Source organism: Triturus cristatus, chromosome 3_2, assembly GCF_964204655.1.
Source record: "Triturus cristatus chromosome 3_2, aTriCri1.1, whole genome shotgun sequence".
Classification (NCBI taxonomy): domain Eukaryota; kingdom Metazoa; phylum Chordata; class Amphibia; order Caudata; family Salamandridae; genus Triturus; species Triturus cristatus.
This window is the reverse complement of record NC_140584.1, coordinates 689,631,010-689,649,182: the sequence shown is the minus strand read 5'-3', so window position 1 is coordinate 689,649,182 and position 18,173 is coordinate 689,631,010. Positions and strand designations below refer to the sequence as shown.

The following is an 18,173-nucleotide window of genomic DNA, read 5'->3' as shown; positions in this document are numbered from 1 at the left end:
TCTTATGTCAATTGCTGATGACACAATGTTGCTCAGAGAATACATTCTAGTGGATAAATTGGTCATACCATTATCAACTACTGCTAGAGCCTTTTCTAAATTTACGTATCAGCTCAACAGCATCCTGCTATGAAACCTTCCATAATTCATTGTAAATAGCATGCGTTTTTGATGTGGCCTAATAATAATAATAAAAAATCCTTTAAATCCGAAGGTAGAGACAAGTCCATGCCATCAGAAATGAGAGGCAAGTGTTCTTCCATCTCATCTTATATGGAATGTTTTAGCCCTTCAAGGTACAATCTTTCCTCATTATATGTTGTAACTACTCCTTAGTGTTGTCTCTCACGCATCGAGTGTCTGGTCTGCTTATTCAGAACCCCTTTGTGTTGTTTAAGAAACGTGCATAACAACCATCAGTATCTAATGGCCATACTTGCCATCCCTCTGGACTGGAATGTGAAGAATTATATGTACCGTTCTTGAGGTTTTTGTTGAACTTTTCCTCTGTATAATTTGTGAACTGTTGCTAATTCTCAAAACTTGCAAATGTGGGAATGTTTGGTATGTTCATAACCTTTATCTTGGCCAGGCCGTTTGTCTCACAGTTTTGTTCAAGAAAATTATTTGCCTTGGTATAAGGCACGCTCTAAACAAACCCTTGTCTCCTTAAACCTGCTTGTCTTTAGTTCTCCTAACAGACTTTAAATCAATATTGTCCTTCCAAAAGTCATACCTTTGTATTGCCAACTGGGAAACAAAGGGGACCGAATAAATTAATTTAGTGTTGGTTAGCATATTTTCTTTGCAAGGGTAAGTTTATAATAATAAGACTCTGGGTCTATGGGGTTATTGCCAGGAAAAATATACAAACTTCTGCGCGAATGTTTTCCAGCTACCCAAAGGTGTTGTAGGGCGATGTTCCCATTATGTGTAATTAAATACTGCACATAGAGTACTAGCTCTGTGTAAGTAATGGTGTGCATAGTGGTGAAAACAAAATATTTCATCATAATTAAATGTTCAGCTATACATATCTCCATGTTCAAATACAGTATAATGTTCTGGCTCATCAAGCATAGATTTGACTGTACGAATGCCCCAATCATCAGAGATGCTGCAAGGAGTAATAATATAATTCAAGGATATTTTAAATACATATGGTACATGTAACGTTTCTGTCGGTCTAAAAATATCATATTGCACCTTACGCCAAACAATTCCTTCAATTACTTGACCCACCAAAATGTTCACAAGGGACAGGTCTCTTCACACTGTGTGAGATGAAGAGTGAGGTTTCAATACCTTGGTTATCAGTTCAACAGCAGAGCGTTTTGGGAGATAATATTCATTTCAGAAAAGAAAAACAATCTAAAGGAAGAGCAACGAAATGGAAATCCAAATGGAAACCCAAGGTAGAACAAAATTAGGCCTTTTTGAGCCAAATTTTAAACACACGAGTTCCATGCGGTGGTGGATCTGAAGAATCTGGGGAAAATTCATGAATGTCGACAAAGTACCCAGAGGCAGTCTGGCAAAGTAGGTATCTGAAAGAGACAATTAGTTATGGATTTCTCACCTTAGAGTTACCCCAGGCGTCAGACTGGATCTTGAGAATTTTTCGTCAGCAGTATCCCTGTGCGTCGGTAGGTGGCGTCGGTTGACTCCACGTTCGTCGTTGGCATCATGATTGCCGGAATGACGTCCCAGTATCTACTTAGATGCTGCCCCTTGGCGCAGACGTCAGATCTTTATTTTTTTCTGCTCCAGCCAGCGCAGGTACCGGAGACAGCGGTACCTCTAGTCACTTTTTGACTGTTTTTGCGACTTTTTGTCGACATCATTTCGAGTCGTACGACTCCTGGTGCACAGGGATGTCATCTTGACGGACCGGCTTCAAGCCTTTTGGCACCTGCCACAAGCTGATGTCAGTGATGGACCCCTATCTCGTGTGCTTATGGTGCCTGGAGAATGACCACGACCCAAAGTCGTGCTCCGACTCCTGGGCCAGAAGTCTTTGCGGGAGCTGTCCCGAAAGCTTCTCGAGGCCCGGCAGTCGGCTCCACGCCGCTACTGGGCCTAATGGCCTCCTGCATCCTGCTGGTGGACCATGCCAGATGGCATATGCGGGCTCTGCAGTGGGACCTGAAGTTCCAGTGGGCACAACATCAGGGGAACCTGTCCGATTGCGCCCAGATCTCGAAGGGCACTGCACACCAATTGCAGTGGTGGCTAACGAAATAGGATTGGGTCGACAGCAGATCCCTCTCCCTCCCCCAACCAGAGTTCACAGTGGTGACTGATGCATCTCTTCTGGGATGGGGCGGCCACATGGGGGAGGTGGAGATCAGAGGCCTCTGGTCTTCTGCGGAGTCCGGGCTCCACATTAACCTTCTGGAGCTTCGGGCGATTCATCTTGCACTCAAAGCATTCCTTTCCTCTGTCTGGGGAAGAGTAGTTCAAGGACAACACCACCGCCATGTGGTACTGCAACAAACAAGGCGAGATGGGGTCATGGACCCTATGTCAAGAGGATCTCCGCCTCTAGACGTGGCTGGAACATCAGGGCATATCCCTGGTGGTTCAACACCTGGCAGGTTCGCTGAACGCCAAGGCAGACAAACTCAGCTGCAGGTGCTTGATCGATCACGAATGGCGTCTTCACTCGGAGCTGGTGCAAGGTCTCTTTCAACAGTGGAGAGAGCCTTGGTTAGATCTGTTTGCCACCGAAGAGAATGCACAATGTCAGCAATTCTGAGCGTTGGAATTTCCAAGGCGGCATTCGCTAGGCGTCACTTTTTGTCACGAGTAGTTTTGCAGTCTTCTCTACGCCTTTCCGCCTATCACACTTCTGCCCAGAGTGCTGAAAAAGATCAAGTGCGACCGGGCCCATGTCATTCTTGTGGCTCCAGATTGGGCACGAAGAGTCTGGTACCCCGAGCTGCTACACATGGCCATCGATCCTCCCGATCAGACTGCTTCTTCAGGAGGGTATTCTGTCGCAGCAGCAGGGGAAAGTCCTCCACCCGAACCTGTCCAGCCGCCACCTCCTTACGTGGAGATTGAGGGTAAGCAGTTGACGTAGTTTGACCTGTCTCCCGAAGTCTGTGATATTATCTTGGCAGCCAGGCGTCCCTCCACTAACACAGTATATGGCTGTAGATGGAACAAATTTGTTGAGGCTGTGGATCCCCTTTATAGCCTTCTGAGGTTCTCTTGTTCCTTCTTTCTTTGGCCCAGCAGGGCTCTGCTCTGGGCACTCTTAAGGGCTACCTCTCTGCCATTTCAGCCTTTCTTAGGCTTCCTGATCAGCCATCTCTTTTCAAGTCCCCTGTTGTAAATCGCTTGCTTAAGGGCATTACTCATCTTTTTCCTCCTGTTCCATTCTAATGCCTCAGTGGGACTTGAACTTGGTTCGTACTTACCTTATGTACGCTCCCTTTGAGCCGCTTCATAACGGTCTTCTCAGACAGACTTCTTACCCTAAAGGCTGCTTTTCTGGTTGCCATCACCTCTGCTAGCAGGGTGAGTGAGCTACAAGCTCTTTCTTTAAAGCCTCCTTTCCTGGCTGTTCATCCAGACAAGGTCGTCCTGAAAAGCAGACCTTCCTTTCTTCCCAAGCTGGTTACTTCCTTTCATATTGGTCAAACCATTACTTTGCCCACCTTCTTTCTGCCTCCGCATCCTTCTAAGGAAGAAGAGAGGCTCCACCGTCTAGACCCAAAACGTGTGCTTTCATTTTATTTGGATCGCACCAAGCAATTCCGGGTGGATGACCAGCTCTTTGTTGGCTACGTGGATGCCAAGAAAGGTCTGGCTGTGCACCACCGAACCATCTCTAGGTGGGTCAGTGCCTCCAGTGGGGCTGCGCGCCCATTCCACCAGGGCAACGGCAGCTACTACTGCTTTGGGATGGAGTCCCCCTCAATGACATCTGTCAAGCAGCTACGTGGGCATCTCTACACAGGTTCAATAAACACTACTGCCTGGACAGCCAAGTCCAGAGACACAGCTATTTTGCCCGTTCTGTTCTCCAAGACTTTCTGGTGTGAGCTTGGTTTGCAGACCCACGTCCGGGTTGGTATTGCTGGGGTATCTTTTCTAAGGTAAGGATCTATAACTAACTGTTTCTTTCAGATGAACAAGTTACTTACCTTTGGTAACGATATATCTGTAAGCAACATAGGTTAGTTATGGATTCCTTACCGCCCCACCCTTCCTACCTGTTCTGCGAACTATCTTCTAGGGTTAAGGATATCCTTTCAGGGCCCTAGTTTTGTGCACCAATGGTCAGTGTCTTGCATCGCTCTGTTCTTCTGGCGTGAAAAGTCGTGTACAGAACTGATGTCAGCGCGCAAGGGCAGCGTCTAAATATCTGCCGCAACGTCGTGTCGGCGACCACGACGCCAATGACGAACGCGGAGCCGACCGACGCCACCTTTCAACGCGCAGGGGTACTGCTGACGAAAATATTCTCCGGATCCAGTCCGACGCCTTGGGGAATTCTAAGGTAAGGAATCTATAACTAACCTATGTTTCTTACAGATATATCCTTACCGAATGTAAGTAACTTGTTTATCGTTACCGAAGGTAAGTAGCTTGTTCTTTAATGTCAGCCCAGCTGAAGTTTATAAATCGGAAGTCGGTCCTAGGCAAATCAGTTCATTCTTCTATTCTAATGTTGTTTTGGTTGGAGGAAATTAAATCTAATGTGTGTCCAGCTGGATGTGTTGGTTCTTGGACCTACTGCTTCAGATTTAAGGCCATAAATGTGTCCTGGAATGATTGAGCGTTTGCGTCATTCGGATTATCTAAGTGAATTTTAAAATCTCCTAGCACTGTAAAAGAAGAAAATTGAGCACAGTGTTGTGAAATGATCTCTCCCAGTGCTTCAAAGAAATAAGTAGATGGACTGGGAGGTCTGTAAATTAGAGCTCCTGGAAATTAGTTTTGGCATGCTGTTTTCAGACTGAAGCCTCACCCTTCTGCACCTAACAAACCCTTCAAGGTAAAAGTAGTGCACTGATGAATATCCTGGTCCTTAATGGCTAATCCCCCTCCCATCCCCCCTGTTCTATCAAGGTGAAGAATTGCAGATCCATCAGGCACAGAGCCTGCTCTGTCTAGATTAGATGCTTCAGCAAGCCATGTTTCAGTGATAAACTTGATATCTGGCTCAGTATCTATAGTCAAATCATTCCCCCACACATCTAGACCCCGTGATATCTTGCAGCCACTACGATCCTATCTCCTCAGGTTAGAACCCCGCCCCTGATGGGCAAACAAGGCAGGAACTATCACCCCAGCAGACAGGAACACCATGATGGTCTAACACCACTATAATGTGCTATATGTCTCCTCATAGCTCCAGAACTTTCTGCAGGTTGTATATACCATTCTGTGAAATATTTGTGATACTCGGATATATTCATATTCTTTGTGTTTATGTATATGACATTGGTTTTGTGGACATGACTCCATTTATGAAAATAAAAAATAAAGTTTAATTTTAAAAATCTATAATCAAATCGTTAATGTCATGAGCATGCTTGACCATCGATCAAGCATTGATTAGGCCCCTCAAATCTTGCTTTATTTGCTTTCAGATTGTCACCATCAGGTGAGTGCCTATGAACATCCACTTTTCCTTTCTCTTAAATCGAATTTAGTTTGAGACAGCTACTACAGCATATAGACCCAAGCATGGAATGAACACATAACAGATCCATACAACTCACTGTCTTTCCCATCTCTTTAAGAGTCTCAGCGGAATAGGCTATCTTATGTATTTCTGTGCCCCAACAATCAGCATGCCTGGCTGCAGCACACATATGGATGGGCCCTGACAGGCTTGCATTTGGTGTGCCAGCATCACGCCCACTGCGCATCTGTGCAGACACAGTACTTTTAAAGGGGGCTACCAATTACATCCCTTTAAAGACTAGGATGCTGACCAACCAAAATGGCGCCTATTAATGTCACTCTAGTGTGAAAATGTCTGCCGGTCGCCAAAAAACCTTGGGTAAAATAATGCTTTGTGCTTTAAAGTGCAGGTTCATCACACCAGTCAACAACCCAATCACCCCGCCCCCAAAATTCACCAAATTCATTTCACAGGAGATAAGTCACTGACTTCCCTTTACTTTTTGAATATTTTTAATATGCAATGACAATGGTATTTCACTATGTGTTTTGTGTCTTCTGGTGTGCGTTTGAGCAAAATTGAGTGTTCCCACTTTAAGAACATATATTTTGTAGACTTCATTGCACTGTGGGTTCAGCTACACTATTGATGCACTGCATTTGGTTCTGCATGTACCTTTCACAGTAATGGAAACCAAGGAACAGGTGACTGCCAAAAAGTAGAGAATATTATCGATTCAGTGCTCAGCTGGATGTGGTCCTCGTTGCTGGACCTTCAGCAGCTGTTGTTGATGTTGCTTCAGTTGGACGAAGAGGGCCTTGTGTTCAAATACCATTTAGGCCCCAATCTGTGCTGGGGCAGTTGCAACCACAGCATTGGGAGCGCATTTACATTTGCAAACCAGTGGGAGAAATGTTCTTACTCTTGGAGATGTCAAGTTGTTTTCAGTCAGCCACATTAAAGTATGGAGGAAGTGATGGTGCTAGATCTTCCAATTCTGTTACAGCCCTTGTGAGTGCAACTGTACAGATGATGGATAAGTGTTAAGAGTCTTCTTCTGAGCCAAAAAACAGCTGTGCAGGTGGGTTTAATGTCACTGCATTCATAGTCTGCAGTACCCTTCAAGCTACAACCTGAGTACTAAAGATGACCATGAGTGAGAAAATATATTCGAGCATCGTTTTTGATATCCCATGAGTAGCCACAATAAGTTAAGGAGACCTTTTTAGGTTTTCTCTTTTGCAGTGCCGCTTCGACCAGATTCCCTTTAAGGCCAACAATTTTGTAGAAAACTATGACTCTCCTTTATTTTTGTGTTATTGTTGGTGTGTCTTTCAGTGTTCATGAACATTGCATTGTTGTGTCGTTTTAGTCTGCCATGGCATCGCTTTTGCCCCCTTCAACCACTCGATGGTCCCTTAAGTGTGATGTTCGACCATTGTTTGTAAACACCAAATATGTTGGTAGGTGGTTTGGTACAATGTGAAACACCAAATGTCCCAGTGACATTTTGCTCATTTTGGTGGATGTGTCATTCCAGACTGCCACGGCATGGGCTTTCTCCATAGCAACTGCAATCTGGTATTTTCTTCATGGTTCAGTTTTATTTAGTGCTCACATTGTTAATGTTTAACCCTCTGCCAATGTGTTGGTCAGACTTTTTGAAAAAAATATATGCTTTGACGTGTGCATTGGAACCTCAAATTTTGATTTGTATCTCAAAAATGGGTGAATGGATTTTCACCAAATCAAAAAAGCATGTAACAACTGACTGGCATAATAAATGGTTCTTTTAGAATTGAATGCAGGAAGATGGGAGCACAGCTGAAAGATTTCATAAGAGCTGCCTATCTTTTTGCGTGATTGTAATGATTTCTTCTAGATTTGCAGCGCTGATCTGCCTTTTTCCTATTATATCTCTTGGTTGCACAGTATCAATACATTATTCATTTTATGTTGTATAAACATGTGCTTTATAAACTTTTGTACTTGTAAACAAATCAATCCATGTCCTTCTAACCTGCAACTTCCACCTGTAGATACTTACTATATACTAAAGGCCACTAAAATTATTACATTAGCACCGTTGTGGCTAGTTACTTTGTTTAAAGTACTGTAAGTTATTTCTAAAATATATTGAAAATTTGACACCACTTTTAATTTGATTATTTTTCAGAGACTTAAAAAAAAACTCTTGGTGCTCACTCAGGAAGATGAAAGTAAGTATTGTTAAACCACCTGACATGCTTAACATGAAATTCACTGTTTGAACAAGAAGGATAACTCTTACACTTACGAAGTTGTCGAAGTACACATAATTTTGATACTTTCCCTGTTGTAAATGTATCCTAAATTCCACCAGATACCTAAGAGTCGTATATGTACAGTCCATCATGGAGAATGCAACATTCTCTTATACAGAGACAATGGCTTGCTTTAAAATCAAGTTGAAATCATGCTCCCCTCCTAGAAACTCCTCCTCATATTACCTCATCATAAGTGTGAACATCACTGCAAAAATGTGTCCATCATGCTTGTGAAATAAAAGCACAGGACATACAAGAGGGTCTAAGCCTGATTCTCCATTTTCAAATCCTTATCGATTTAGGGAAGCTGAATCCACACAGATATATTTTCTTCTACCTGTGGCATTAATAAGTAAATTAAAGCACTTTGAGGCCAAGCTAGTCATTTTCAATCCTAACACAAGAAAATCTGCTGTGACTTTGAATATACCTTGTGTGCTTGTTCAAACTTCTATAGTAACATTAGAAATCATGTGTGCTTGTTTATTGCTTTCAGATGGATACCTCTAACTGCAGATTCCTTTCCTTTAGAATATCCCCAGGTTCCAGGTGGGATCTTTTTTTTTTTTTTTTTTTTTTTTTTTTTATATAAAATTTTTATTGAACAATAATTCGGTTACAAGCACGGGCCTACAACCACCAGGGCCGGCCGCTAGGTACAGAATGAAATATACATTTATCAAGGCTGCAGTCAATTCCCGGGGCTCAGCCCCGTAGTGGCTCCGGATAGTTCTAGAGGAACAGGAGACTTAAGTCCAACAGACACAAAAACTAAAAGAAAAACAAAAGGCGAGGCATAAGGGCAAACAGTGCGGGTCAGGCTTCCTCCGGGGCACTCCAGTTCAGACCATTAAGCAGCCGGCAAAAGGAAGGAGTACCGGGAGGCTGGGGACGGGGGGGGGGGGTCAAGGGAGATGAACGTCCATATGTAGTTATTCCAAAAGGTGCCAGGAACCATCAAGGGTCAGGGGGACATGGCGATATCGGTGTCCACCAGGGGGGGCGTACAGATACCCCCGCGATACGCATTCCATTGCCCCCAGATTCTACCCCATGCCCCCGGCTTACCACGGGCCACATACACAGTCTTCTCCCTGAACATACACCAGTCCATATTCTCCTTCCATACTGACACGGTGGGCGGCCGTTGGGCGCCCCAAAGCTGCGCTATATCTCTCTTGGCAATCATGTTCCCCAGGGCCGCCCACCGAGTCTGAGCCGCGCTGTAATCATTGGGCTCCCACACATTCAGGACACAGCGACGCACCTCCGGCAGCAGCACAACCCCAGTGACCTGTCCCATAACCGTATGGACCCGGCGCCAGTAGTCCGCCACCTCGCGGCACTCCCACAGGATATGGAGAAAGGTGGCGCTGAGCCCACAACCCCGCTTACAGAGCCCGTCGTCGGAAAATCCCATCGAGACCAAGCGAGGACCCGTCACATACACCCGGTGAAGAATCTTAAGCTGTACCAACCGGAGACGGGCTGGAATGGCGACCTCCTTGGGGGACGACAGTGCAGACTGCCAGTCCTCGTCGTCCAATTCCACCCCATCCCCCGTCCAAGCCTCCCGGAGGCGCACAAAGAGGTCAGCCCGATGATTAATCAGTTTTTTATAAGTTAAAGAAATAGTACTGTCAGGGACATGTCCGTCAAGTATGCGGTCCTCGAGGGGCGAGGAAACCGGGATCTTGGTCCCCTCCCCAAAGACCGAGAGCAGGGCGTGTCGAACCTGGGCATAGCGGAAGAACTCCCTGTCCGTAAGCTCGTATTCGGCCTGGAGCACCGCGAAAGTCTTAACCGTGCCCTTATGCCACAGGTCTCCCACTTTGCTGATACCAATCGTATCCCACTGGTCAAACCCCTTCGTAGTCCAGAGGCTGCCCAGTTGGTCGGAGGCAAACAAAGGAGTAGCACATGTTAGTCGCTCACTCCAGCCCGTGGCCGCAGTGGCAGCCCTCCAGGTCCGCACCGCAATCTTAGTAGGACCCGTGAGGGTCCGGCCAACCGAGCGGGAGTAAAGTGCCCTGTTATAGTTCCCGCCGGGAAGCAGGAACTTGTCCATCTCATACGCCGGATTCAAGCCGGGCGCATACGTGGCATGGTTAATGGCCGATAGCTGCGAGGCCCAATAGTACCTGCGAATGTCAGGAAGCGCGATGCCCCCGTCGTACCAGGGGAGAGTAAGCTTAGCAAGAGCAATACGCGCCCGCCCGTCCCACACCAGTCTCCTCTGCAGGCTCTCCACCTCCCGAAAGTAGGCCACTGGGATAACTCCAGGTGGGATCTTGATGAATTTTCACCATGCGTGTCAGTAGGTGGCGTTGTGTGGATCTGCGTTTTCTCTATTCCACCCCGGAAGTGATGACTGGAGCTGGGTATATGCGTGACCCAAAGGCGCTGACCTTAGTTCCTTTCTTACCACTCCTTTGTACGCGGATCAGGAGCTAGTGCCTAAGTCTTTCTCATCAGGTGATGAGTTTTTTTCTCTCAAAATTCTCCAGTGTGCAAGGGGACAAGCCACCTCCTAAAACTACAAGGTCTATGCCTTCTTGGGACTGTTGTTTGGATTAAGGTCACAACTTCTAAGTTGTGCAAGGAGTGTGCCCTGATGTACCCGAGGCAAACCAGAAGCGTGAAGCCAAGTTATGAGCAAAGTGTTGTTTTATACAGTGTGGCTGTGTTACCTCACCATGTAATACAGTCAGAATATCGTCTTTGTTCCAGTCAGGCTTGTTTGTCAAATCTTAACTCAACCCTGGGCAGCTGTGGCTTTGAGCAGTCAGGCTTAAACAAAGGAACTAGTGTAAAGCATTAGGCAGCACCAAAACAATTGGATAAGAAGAAAGTACAACTCTCAAGAAATCCAACACCTATTTATAAAAATAGGCTGTATTTTTATGAATTTATAGACACCAAAACGAACAAGATCCACAGGAGGTATAAAGACTTGAAGAAAAAATAAATCGCAGCTATTTGATAGAGACATATAGCTGCCGATTCCTTAACTTAGAATATCCCCAGGCATCAGACTGGATCCGGAGAATCTTCAGCAGTACCTCTGCGCGCCGGGAAACGGCCTCGCATGGCTCCGTCCTGACGTCCACGGATATGACGTAAGTGGAGCCATATCAGTCCCTCCCGGCACGCTGACGTCAGTTTCCTTCTTTTCCGCATCCCAACGCAGATCCAGGTGAAGCGTTCCTCTGGCCTGTTTGTTTTCCGGCCTTATCAATGCCTTTTAGCATCCGGGAACAGTGTGCGATGCCTAAGGGCTTCAAGTCGTGTGAGACCTGTACGTGGCAGATGTTAGTGACGGATCCACACGAGATCTTCATGTGGTGTTTGGGAGAGCACCACGACTCCATGGTGTGCGATGCCTGCCGGCAGCTGAAGCCGGAGACCCTGCGGGAACGTCAGATGAAGTTGCTGTGCGCCCGGATTTCCCATTTGGAGGCCTCGCGTCGCCTGTCTCCATCTCGAGCTGGGGCTTCTGTTCGGGATAGGTCATGGAGTCGTACCCACATATGTCGCTCGCCTGCCGCAGGTAAGCACAGGAAGAAGTCACGGAGGTCATCAACCTCCCATAAACATGAAGCCGAGGCCCGCTGCTCCCGGTCTTCACTGGACACGGGCCTCCAGGAGTCGATCCCCACCTACCCACCATTTCCTAGATCCCAGATGAAAGCCTATTCTAGGGCTTTACAGGCCATCTTTGGGTCACCTCCTCTCCATGGAGTGCCTTTGGGCCACACAGAGGGGGTAGGGGCTCAGATCAGGAATTTGCCGGTGGGTTCGTCCTCGGCGCCGATCGAGTTCCCCGACTCCGGTTCCAGTGTCGGGACACGGCCTGGAGGGGTATCCCAGTCAAACATCCGGCCTTCCTGTGGAGCCGCCGCACAGCCCTGTGAGGCTCCCTGCGCAGGTGCTGGATGCGGCTGCAGCGCGGAGCATGACTCCGAGTTGATGCCGTTCCTCACCGCTGTTTCCCATCTCGGTGGTGGTCGACTCTATGCTGGTCCGATGCCGGGCAGATGAGTCCTCTTCGGTGGTCGTCGATGTTGATGTGACGCCGTCTCGACGTAGGTCGACGCCAGTGCCTTCCCCTGCTGTTCCTCTGTTGGGGGAGGATGAGGCCCCTGAGGGTTCACCACCCCCAGGGTTGCTTTGATGCTCCTAAGGGCAGGTACCCATGGGGCACTGGCAGGCTTTTGGTCGTCCTCGGGCTGCAGAGGCTCTGCCTTTTGGTGGACAGGTTAGCTTACAACCGTCCCCTACAGATGGCTTATTGTCGCCAACTAGAATGGCCACGGAGGCTAGTGCAGTATTTGCGAGAGCAGTTCGCAAAGCTACGGATATCCTACAGATGCAGACTCCCTCAGTCTCTCTGCCTTCTGATCCCTTGTTGGATCTTCTCTACGAGGGCGATGTGGAGGTGGAGCCCTTGTTGCCTTTTGGCGGGTCGTTATATGACATTGTTCTTGGGACTTAGACAAGACCCTCTTCAGGAGACCCTGTTGGTCGTGCTATTGCACATTGTCTTCGCCCAGCTCCAGATAACCCTATCTGTTTGTCCCTCCATCCTAGGGCTCAAGGACTGGTAGTCCAGGCAGCCTCTGTCTCGCTACCTTCCTCTTCTACTCCGTTACTTCCTACCACTAGAGAGTCTCGCTGATTGGAGGCGTGTGGCCGCCATGTCTTTGCGTCCACCAGCTCGGCCCTTCGGTCTTTGAACACGTCATGCGTGTTTTCACGGGCTACTTTTGCCCTTTGGGACTCGGTTGAGTGTCTCCTTCCATCTCTTCTGGAGGGCTCTTGGACTGACCTGGATCGGCTGCTTCATGATGGCCGGGAGCTGGCACAGTTTTCCATTCGGTCGGCCATGGACACCACTGACTCTGTGGGTCGGCTATGGCCAGGTCAGTTGCTCTACGCCGCCATGCCTGGTTGCGCAATGGCAGTTTACCTGATAATGTTCAGGAGCGTCTTTGGAATTTGCCCTTTGATGGGGTTTCCCTTTTTGACATTCATGCTGACTCAGCAGTCCGATGTCTCATGTTTGGGTTTCCATAAATCCCGTGGTTTTTAGTCCTTGTTGCGGACTTTTACTTTGGTTGCAGTATTGTCACAGTTTTTTCTGGTATCCGTCTATGGGCTCAAGAGATTATTGTCCGGACGGACTGTACGGCTAATCCGCCGCTTTTGTCCTTATTTTGTACAGCTAGCCAGCTGTTTCTGCATTTCTTTTTGAATCCTCTGTCTCCTAGCTTGTCTCAATAGATGTCCCTGGCTTTTAACAAGAATAAGACATATCCTTGTGGGGTATAGCTGCTCTTCCTTGTACAGGAAGCTTCGAAGGCTCCCGCTGAGTCTTTTTAGGATGGTTTTTCTGTCCCTCTGGAGGATTGTCCTATAGTTCATACTGTAGGCTCCTTCCTTCGTCGCTCTTCCTACTGTTGTAGGACATCACCTCTGGTGAGACCTGCAAGATTGGCGTGGCTCTCTCCTGGAGCTTATGAGTTGTGGGGGGAACAACCTTTACAACGCAACTTTTACAACGCACTACCATTACAACGAAACTGTTACAACGCGAGTGCATTGACAAAGCAGGACATTACAACGCAAGTCTTTACATCGACTTGCACTAGATGGCGTGCTAACATTAAAAATAGTGTAGTTTACTATCCCAACACCTTCCCTACTGTTACGTGGACTGGAGTTGGAATAGTAAATTACACTTTTTTAATGTTAGCACGCCATCTAGTGCAAGTCGATGTAAAGACTTGCGTTGTAATGTCCTGCGTTGTCAATGCACTCGCGTTGTAAAACTTTCGTTGTAACAGCATGCGTTGTAACAGCATGCGTTGTAATGTCATACATCCGAGTTGTGGTCTACGGTTGATCTGTAACACTTTTCGACCTCTATGTAGGCAGACTGCCCCACCCCGGCGTGTTCTTCAACTTTTCGCTGTGCTCTTCTTGCCTTTGTTGGCTGTATTAGACGTAAGCAAGTGTTCCTTGTGGGCATGTTGTCCTGTTCCGCTCTGGAGCAGTTTCTTTCCGTGTTCTATATGGACACGATATGTGAGTACGCACTAGATATGTTCACAGTCACGTGCCTGCGGTACGCCTTGCTCCTCTGTCTTCTCTTCTTGTGGTATTATCTACTCTTCGTTCTCGGGTGTTGGGACGTGCTTAGGTTTTCTTTTGCAGCTCAGACCCTGTCTGGTGTTTGCTTATGGGCAGTAGAGTACATGCCAGACACGTCACTGCTGTACGTTGCCCCTTTCCTCCTATGCACTTCCCACGCAGGAGCTCTAGTCCCTCTGCTCTTTGCCGCCAGGGGCTCTGGTACTCCTGGTCCTGGCCCCGGATGATGTTCTCAGTGGGAGTATTCTTCTTCGGGATACTCATTGCCATTTCCGCAGTATCTGTATATATACTATATATACATTTATCCGATTTCTATGTATGTGTATTACTAACTCTTTTCGTAGTTAGTGTGGTGGGCAATATCTCCACCTGTCACGCGGGAGACCTGGGTTCCTACCTCGACGGGGCTAGAGATGTTGCCTTTTTAAGTGTCTTGACGTGTTATATCCTGTGCTGGTTCGTATCGGTGCAGTTTGTACTAATTGTGCGGTCTCCTATATTATGTAGGGCGTGCTCTTCGAGTTCCCCATGTCTTTCGATTAGGATATTTTCATATATACATATATGTCTATATGTACATATGTCATGGGATATCCACACAGCGTGAGGTCAGGCATGCTAGGTTGTTCCTTGCTGTGGTATCTGGGGTTTTTGTCCCAGATCCTCTCTCTCTCCCTCTCCCTCCCACTCTCCCTCCCACTCTCCCTCTCTCCCTCTCCCACTCTCTCTTCCTCTCCCTCTCCATCTCCCCCCCTCTCTCTCTCTCTCTCTCTCTCTCTCTCTCTCTCTCTCTCTCTCTCTCTCTCTCTCTCTCTCTCTCTCTCTCTCTCTCTCTCCCCCTCTCTCCCTCTCTCCCTCTCTCCCTCTCTCCCTCTCTCTCTCTCTCCATCTCTCTCCATCTCTCCCGAGCCTTTTGTGTGTGCCTGACCTGGCCAGTATCTATTAACCGTTGTACCTCCGAGTAGGGCTGCCCAGTTGACTACCTGGTGGTGCGCTCGCCTCCTTCTGCCGGCTCATATGTGCTGTTGATGCTACATTTCATTGGGATTTTGCATATGTGTAGTGTAGTTCTCACGGTCCACACTGTCTGCTTCTGTGTATCCCGGTCATCCTTATACATGCATCTCCTGGTAGTCATGGTTTCTGTATATCTCTGCATGGTGACATCTGTCCCCCCCACATGTCATGTTTGACATCCACTGTTGTGCATGCTCTGTTTGTATGCCCTGACTCTGTCATACCATTTTGTTCTTTTCTGGGACCTTGTCTCTTGCGGATCCATGGGCTCGGTTTACCTTCTTCTTGCAGACGTTTGAGGATTTTCGTCTGTTCTGCACTGGCCATTCTGGTTATGGGCTTCCCTTTCGTCCCTGTCTGGACAAGAGAGGGTTCGAACAGTCCTCTGATGGACTGTGGTGCCTTTGCTTTCCCTTGTTAATTCTCCTTTACAGAGCTTAATGGGTCTGGAGTTGGCCACACTGGCATTGCTGTTCCCATCGTGTTTTGGTCAATGTTATTGACGATGGAGTTCTCTTTGGAACTTGGTGGTTTTCAGTTGCAGACCCTCCTCCAATGAGGTATAGCTTTGGTATCTATTCTAAGTTAAGGAATTTGCGGCTAGATGTCTATATTAGATGAACGAGTTACTTACCTTCGGTAACGATGTATCTGGTAAAGACAGTCTAGCCGCTGATTCCTTACCACCCACCCATCCTCCCCGCTCTGCGAGGGCTTTTGTCAGGGTGGGTTCTACCCACTTGCCTCCTTACAGGTGGCCTTGTCTTCCAGCGGAATGGTATGCTTCACCTACCTCCAGGTTAGGATATCTCATGCTGTTTTAGCTGTTGCTTCTCCACCCATTCTTGTCATTGGGTGGTGGGTTCAATGTCCTTCCACGCTCCTCCACCCTAGTACTTCCAGTGTGGGTTTTGATCAGGTTCTTATACCCTCCCTTGCACCCTCTTCTATTTTTTCACTATTACTTGGGGTTTTCTTGACTGTGTTGCGGTCACTTACTTTAGGGTCTATTTGACTGTGCTACAGTCAATAGGTCATTTATGGGGTGTATGATTGTACATTCTCTGTTGTTGCAGAACTCTGGTCAATTCCCATGCGTCATGTTGTTCCAGTTCTGTTGCCCATTACAGTACATTCTGTGATTGCAGGCTGCCTATCGTTTGCCATGTCATTCATCTCCAGTGCCACTTTACCTCATAGGAGGGCCTGGCTCTTCACTTTTGCGACACTGTTTCTAGGGGCGAGTGCTCTTCTCTCCCCCCCTTCAGTCCCGTACAGTATAAAGTTCTCTTTCATTGATATACACGGTGATGTTTCTCATCATTCTATGATTTCTTGTCATTGTTGTTTCAAAGATTTTTTATCTTTTTTAGCACACTGTTCCCACGCTCTCACGGTTTTGGTAGTGGCTCCGTGTTGTGGCGCGGAAAAGCTTCACAGTAGAAAACTGACGTCAGGGCGCCTGGGAGGGACTTGTATGGCTCCATTGACATAATATCCGTGGACGACGTCAGGACTGAGCCATGTGATGCCGTCCCATGGTGCGCAGAGGTGCTGCTGAAGATTCTCCGGATCCAATTTGAACCCTGGGGATATTCCAAGTTAAGGAATCTGCTTCTAGACTGTGTCTCTACCAGATACATCGTTACCAAAGGTAAGTAACTCGTTCTTTCACACAACTGCAAACAAACGATGCTAAGTACCGCAAATTTCGTACTTAAAAACGTTTTGGGATTTTTTTTTAATCGAAGTTCAGTGCCGTCACTTCTAGTTACTTTCGACAACCAACTCTGGCAGGGAGCAGGTCAGGGGGACTAACAAAGAAGTTAGAAGCAGTCTCCAGTTCCAGTGTCAATGGCAGCTTCTCATTGACTTCTGTGGAGTGGTCCTGATGCAAGGGATGCAGAATGCTGAAGATGCTACAGGATGCTAAGGATGCTGTGTGGTCGACAGGTGGCATACTGGGGCTACTAATAAGCCCACGGTCTTGATGGGGTGACTTTGGCCAAAGGAGTCGATGTCCCTCGACAGTCCTGATGGGTCCAGCAAAAGTCTATTTGCTACTGGACTACTGGGTAACCAAATGACACTCCGATGTCTCTCCCGAATCCAGCAGACTCAGGTGGAGCTTTTGAGCATCGGGACTCAGTCTCCCAGGCTGCACTGCGGTGAGCAACGATTTGGTGATCTTGGCTGCCAACTCACCAAAGCAGGCTTCTCCAGCTTTTGTGGCCTTGGTTGCAACCGGAAGCCAGCCAACAGACTCTTGGGAGTCCCTGCTTCTGTTTGGGGATGTCTTCACCTTGAGCAAGACATCATTGACACAGTTTTCTATTTGCTAGCCCAAGAATCAGCAAATGCCGTCCAACTTCTATGCCTCTCCATGCAGGGTCAAATGTCAGCAGGACATTCCTTCTTTGGTCCTCTTTTCCAGTACAGGTGAGATCTGGGGGTGCCTCCCTTATGCCCAGAAAGTGCCCTCAAGGGATGTAGCAGTCACAACCAAATGGGCTACTTGGAGCTTTCACCTGATGATGATTTCCTGTGGAGTGTGGCATCTAGCTATCCCAGTGTTCTGCCCACTCTCAAGATGGCGGAGCCCCTCTCTCTGCTTGTGGAGCTTGGTAACCCATCTCAGGGGTGTGGCTACCTGTGAGCTACCCACCCACAGGAAAACCTGTCTAACCACTGATCTCCACTCTCTGTCCGCGACAGCATCCTGTCTAGTGAAACAAAAGTAGCAGCCACTCATGTGTGTTCATGTCATTTGCCTGGTAAGAGGCTTCCCCTTTGAAGCTTGCCTTACAGGCCCACACCCTGTTTGGCTTTTCTGCCAATAGGATATAACACCTCCTCTCCCTGCAGTTCCTTGATGTGCTTCTCTGGGTGGTCGTCTACACCTCTCCCCAGGAGGGCAGGGGGTTGTCTTGGAAGACAGTCTTTGTGTGCAGCTGTACACGGGCACTGGAAAACCTGGACACAAAGTTGATTTAACCATTAAATCGAATTGAATGCGCTGATTCTTTTGATACCTTGAAGTGCCAAACTCA

The 18,173-nt window shown here is 47.5% G+C and overlaps 1 protein-coding gene across 1 annotated transcript in view; it reads left to right on the top strand.

Annotated features, from left to right (window-relative positions):
• The window catches only part of VPS8 (VPS8 subunit of CORVET complex), a 1,789,524-nt gene that overhangs the window by 1,203,248 nt on the left and 568,103 nt on the right, over positions 1 to 18,173 (top strand). The window contains exon 37 of the mRNA XM_085648738.1: positions 7,821 to 7,863. Coding sequence (XP_085504864.1) covers positions 7,821 to 7,863 — 43 coding nt within the window. The remainder of the gene's footprint in view (positions 1 to 7,820; positions 7,864 to 18,173) is intronic.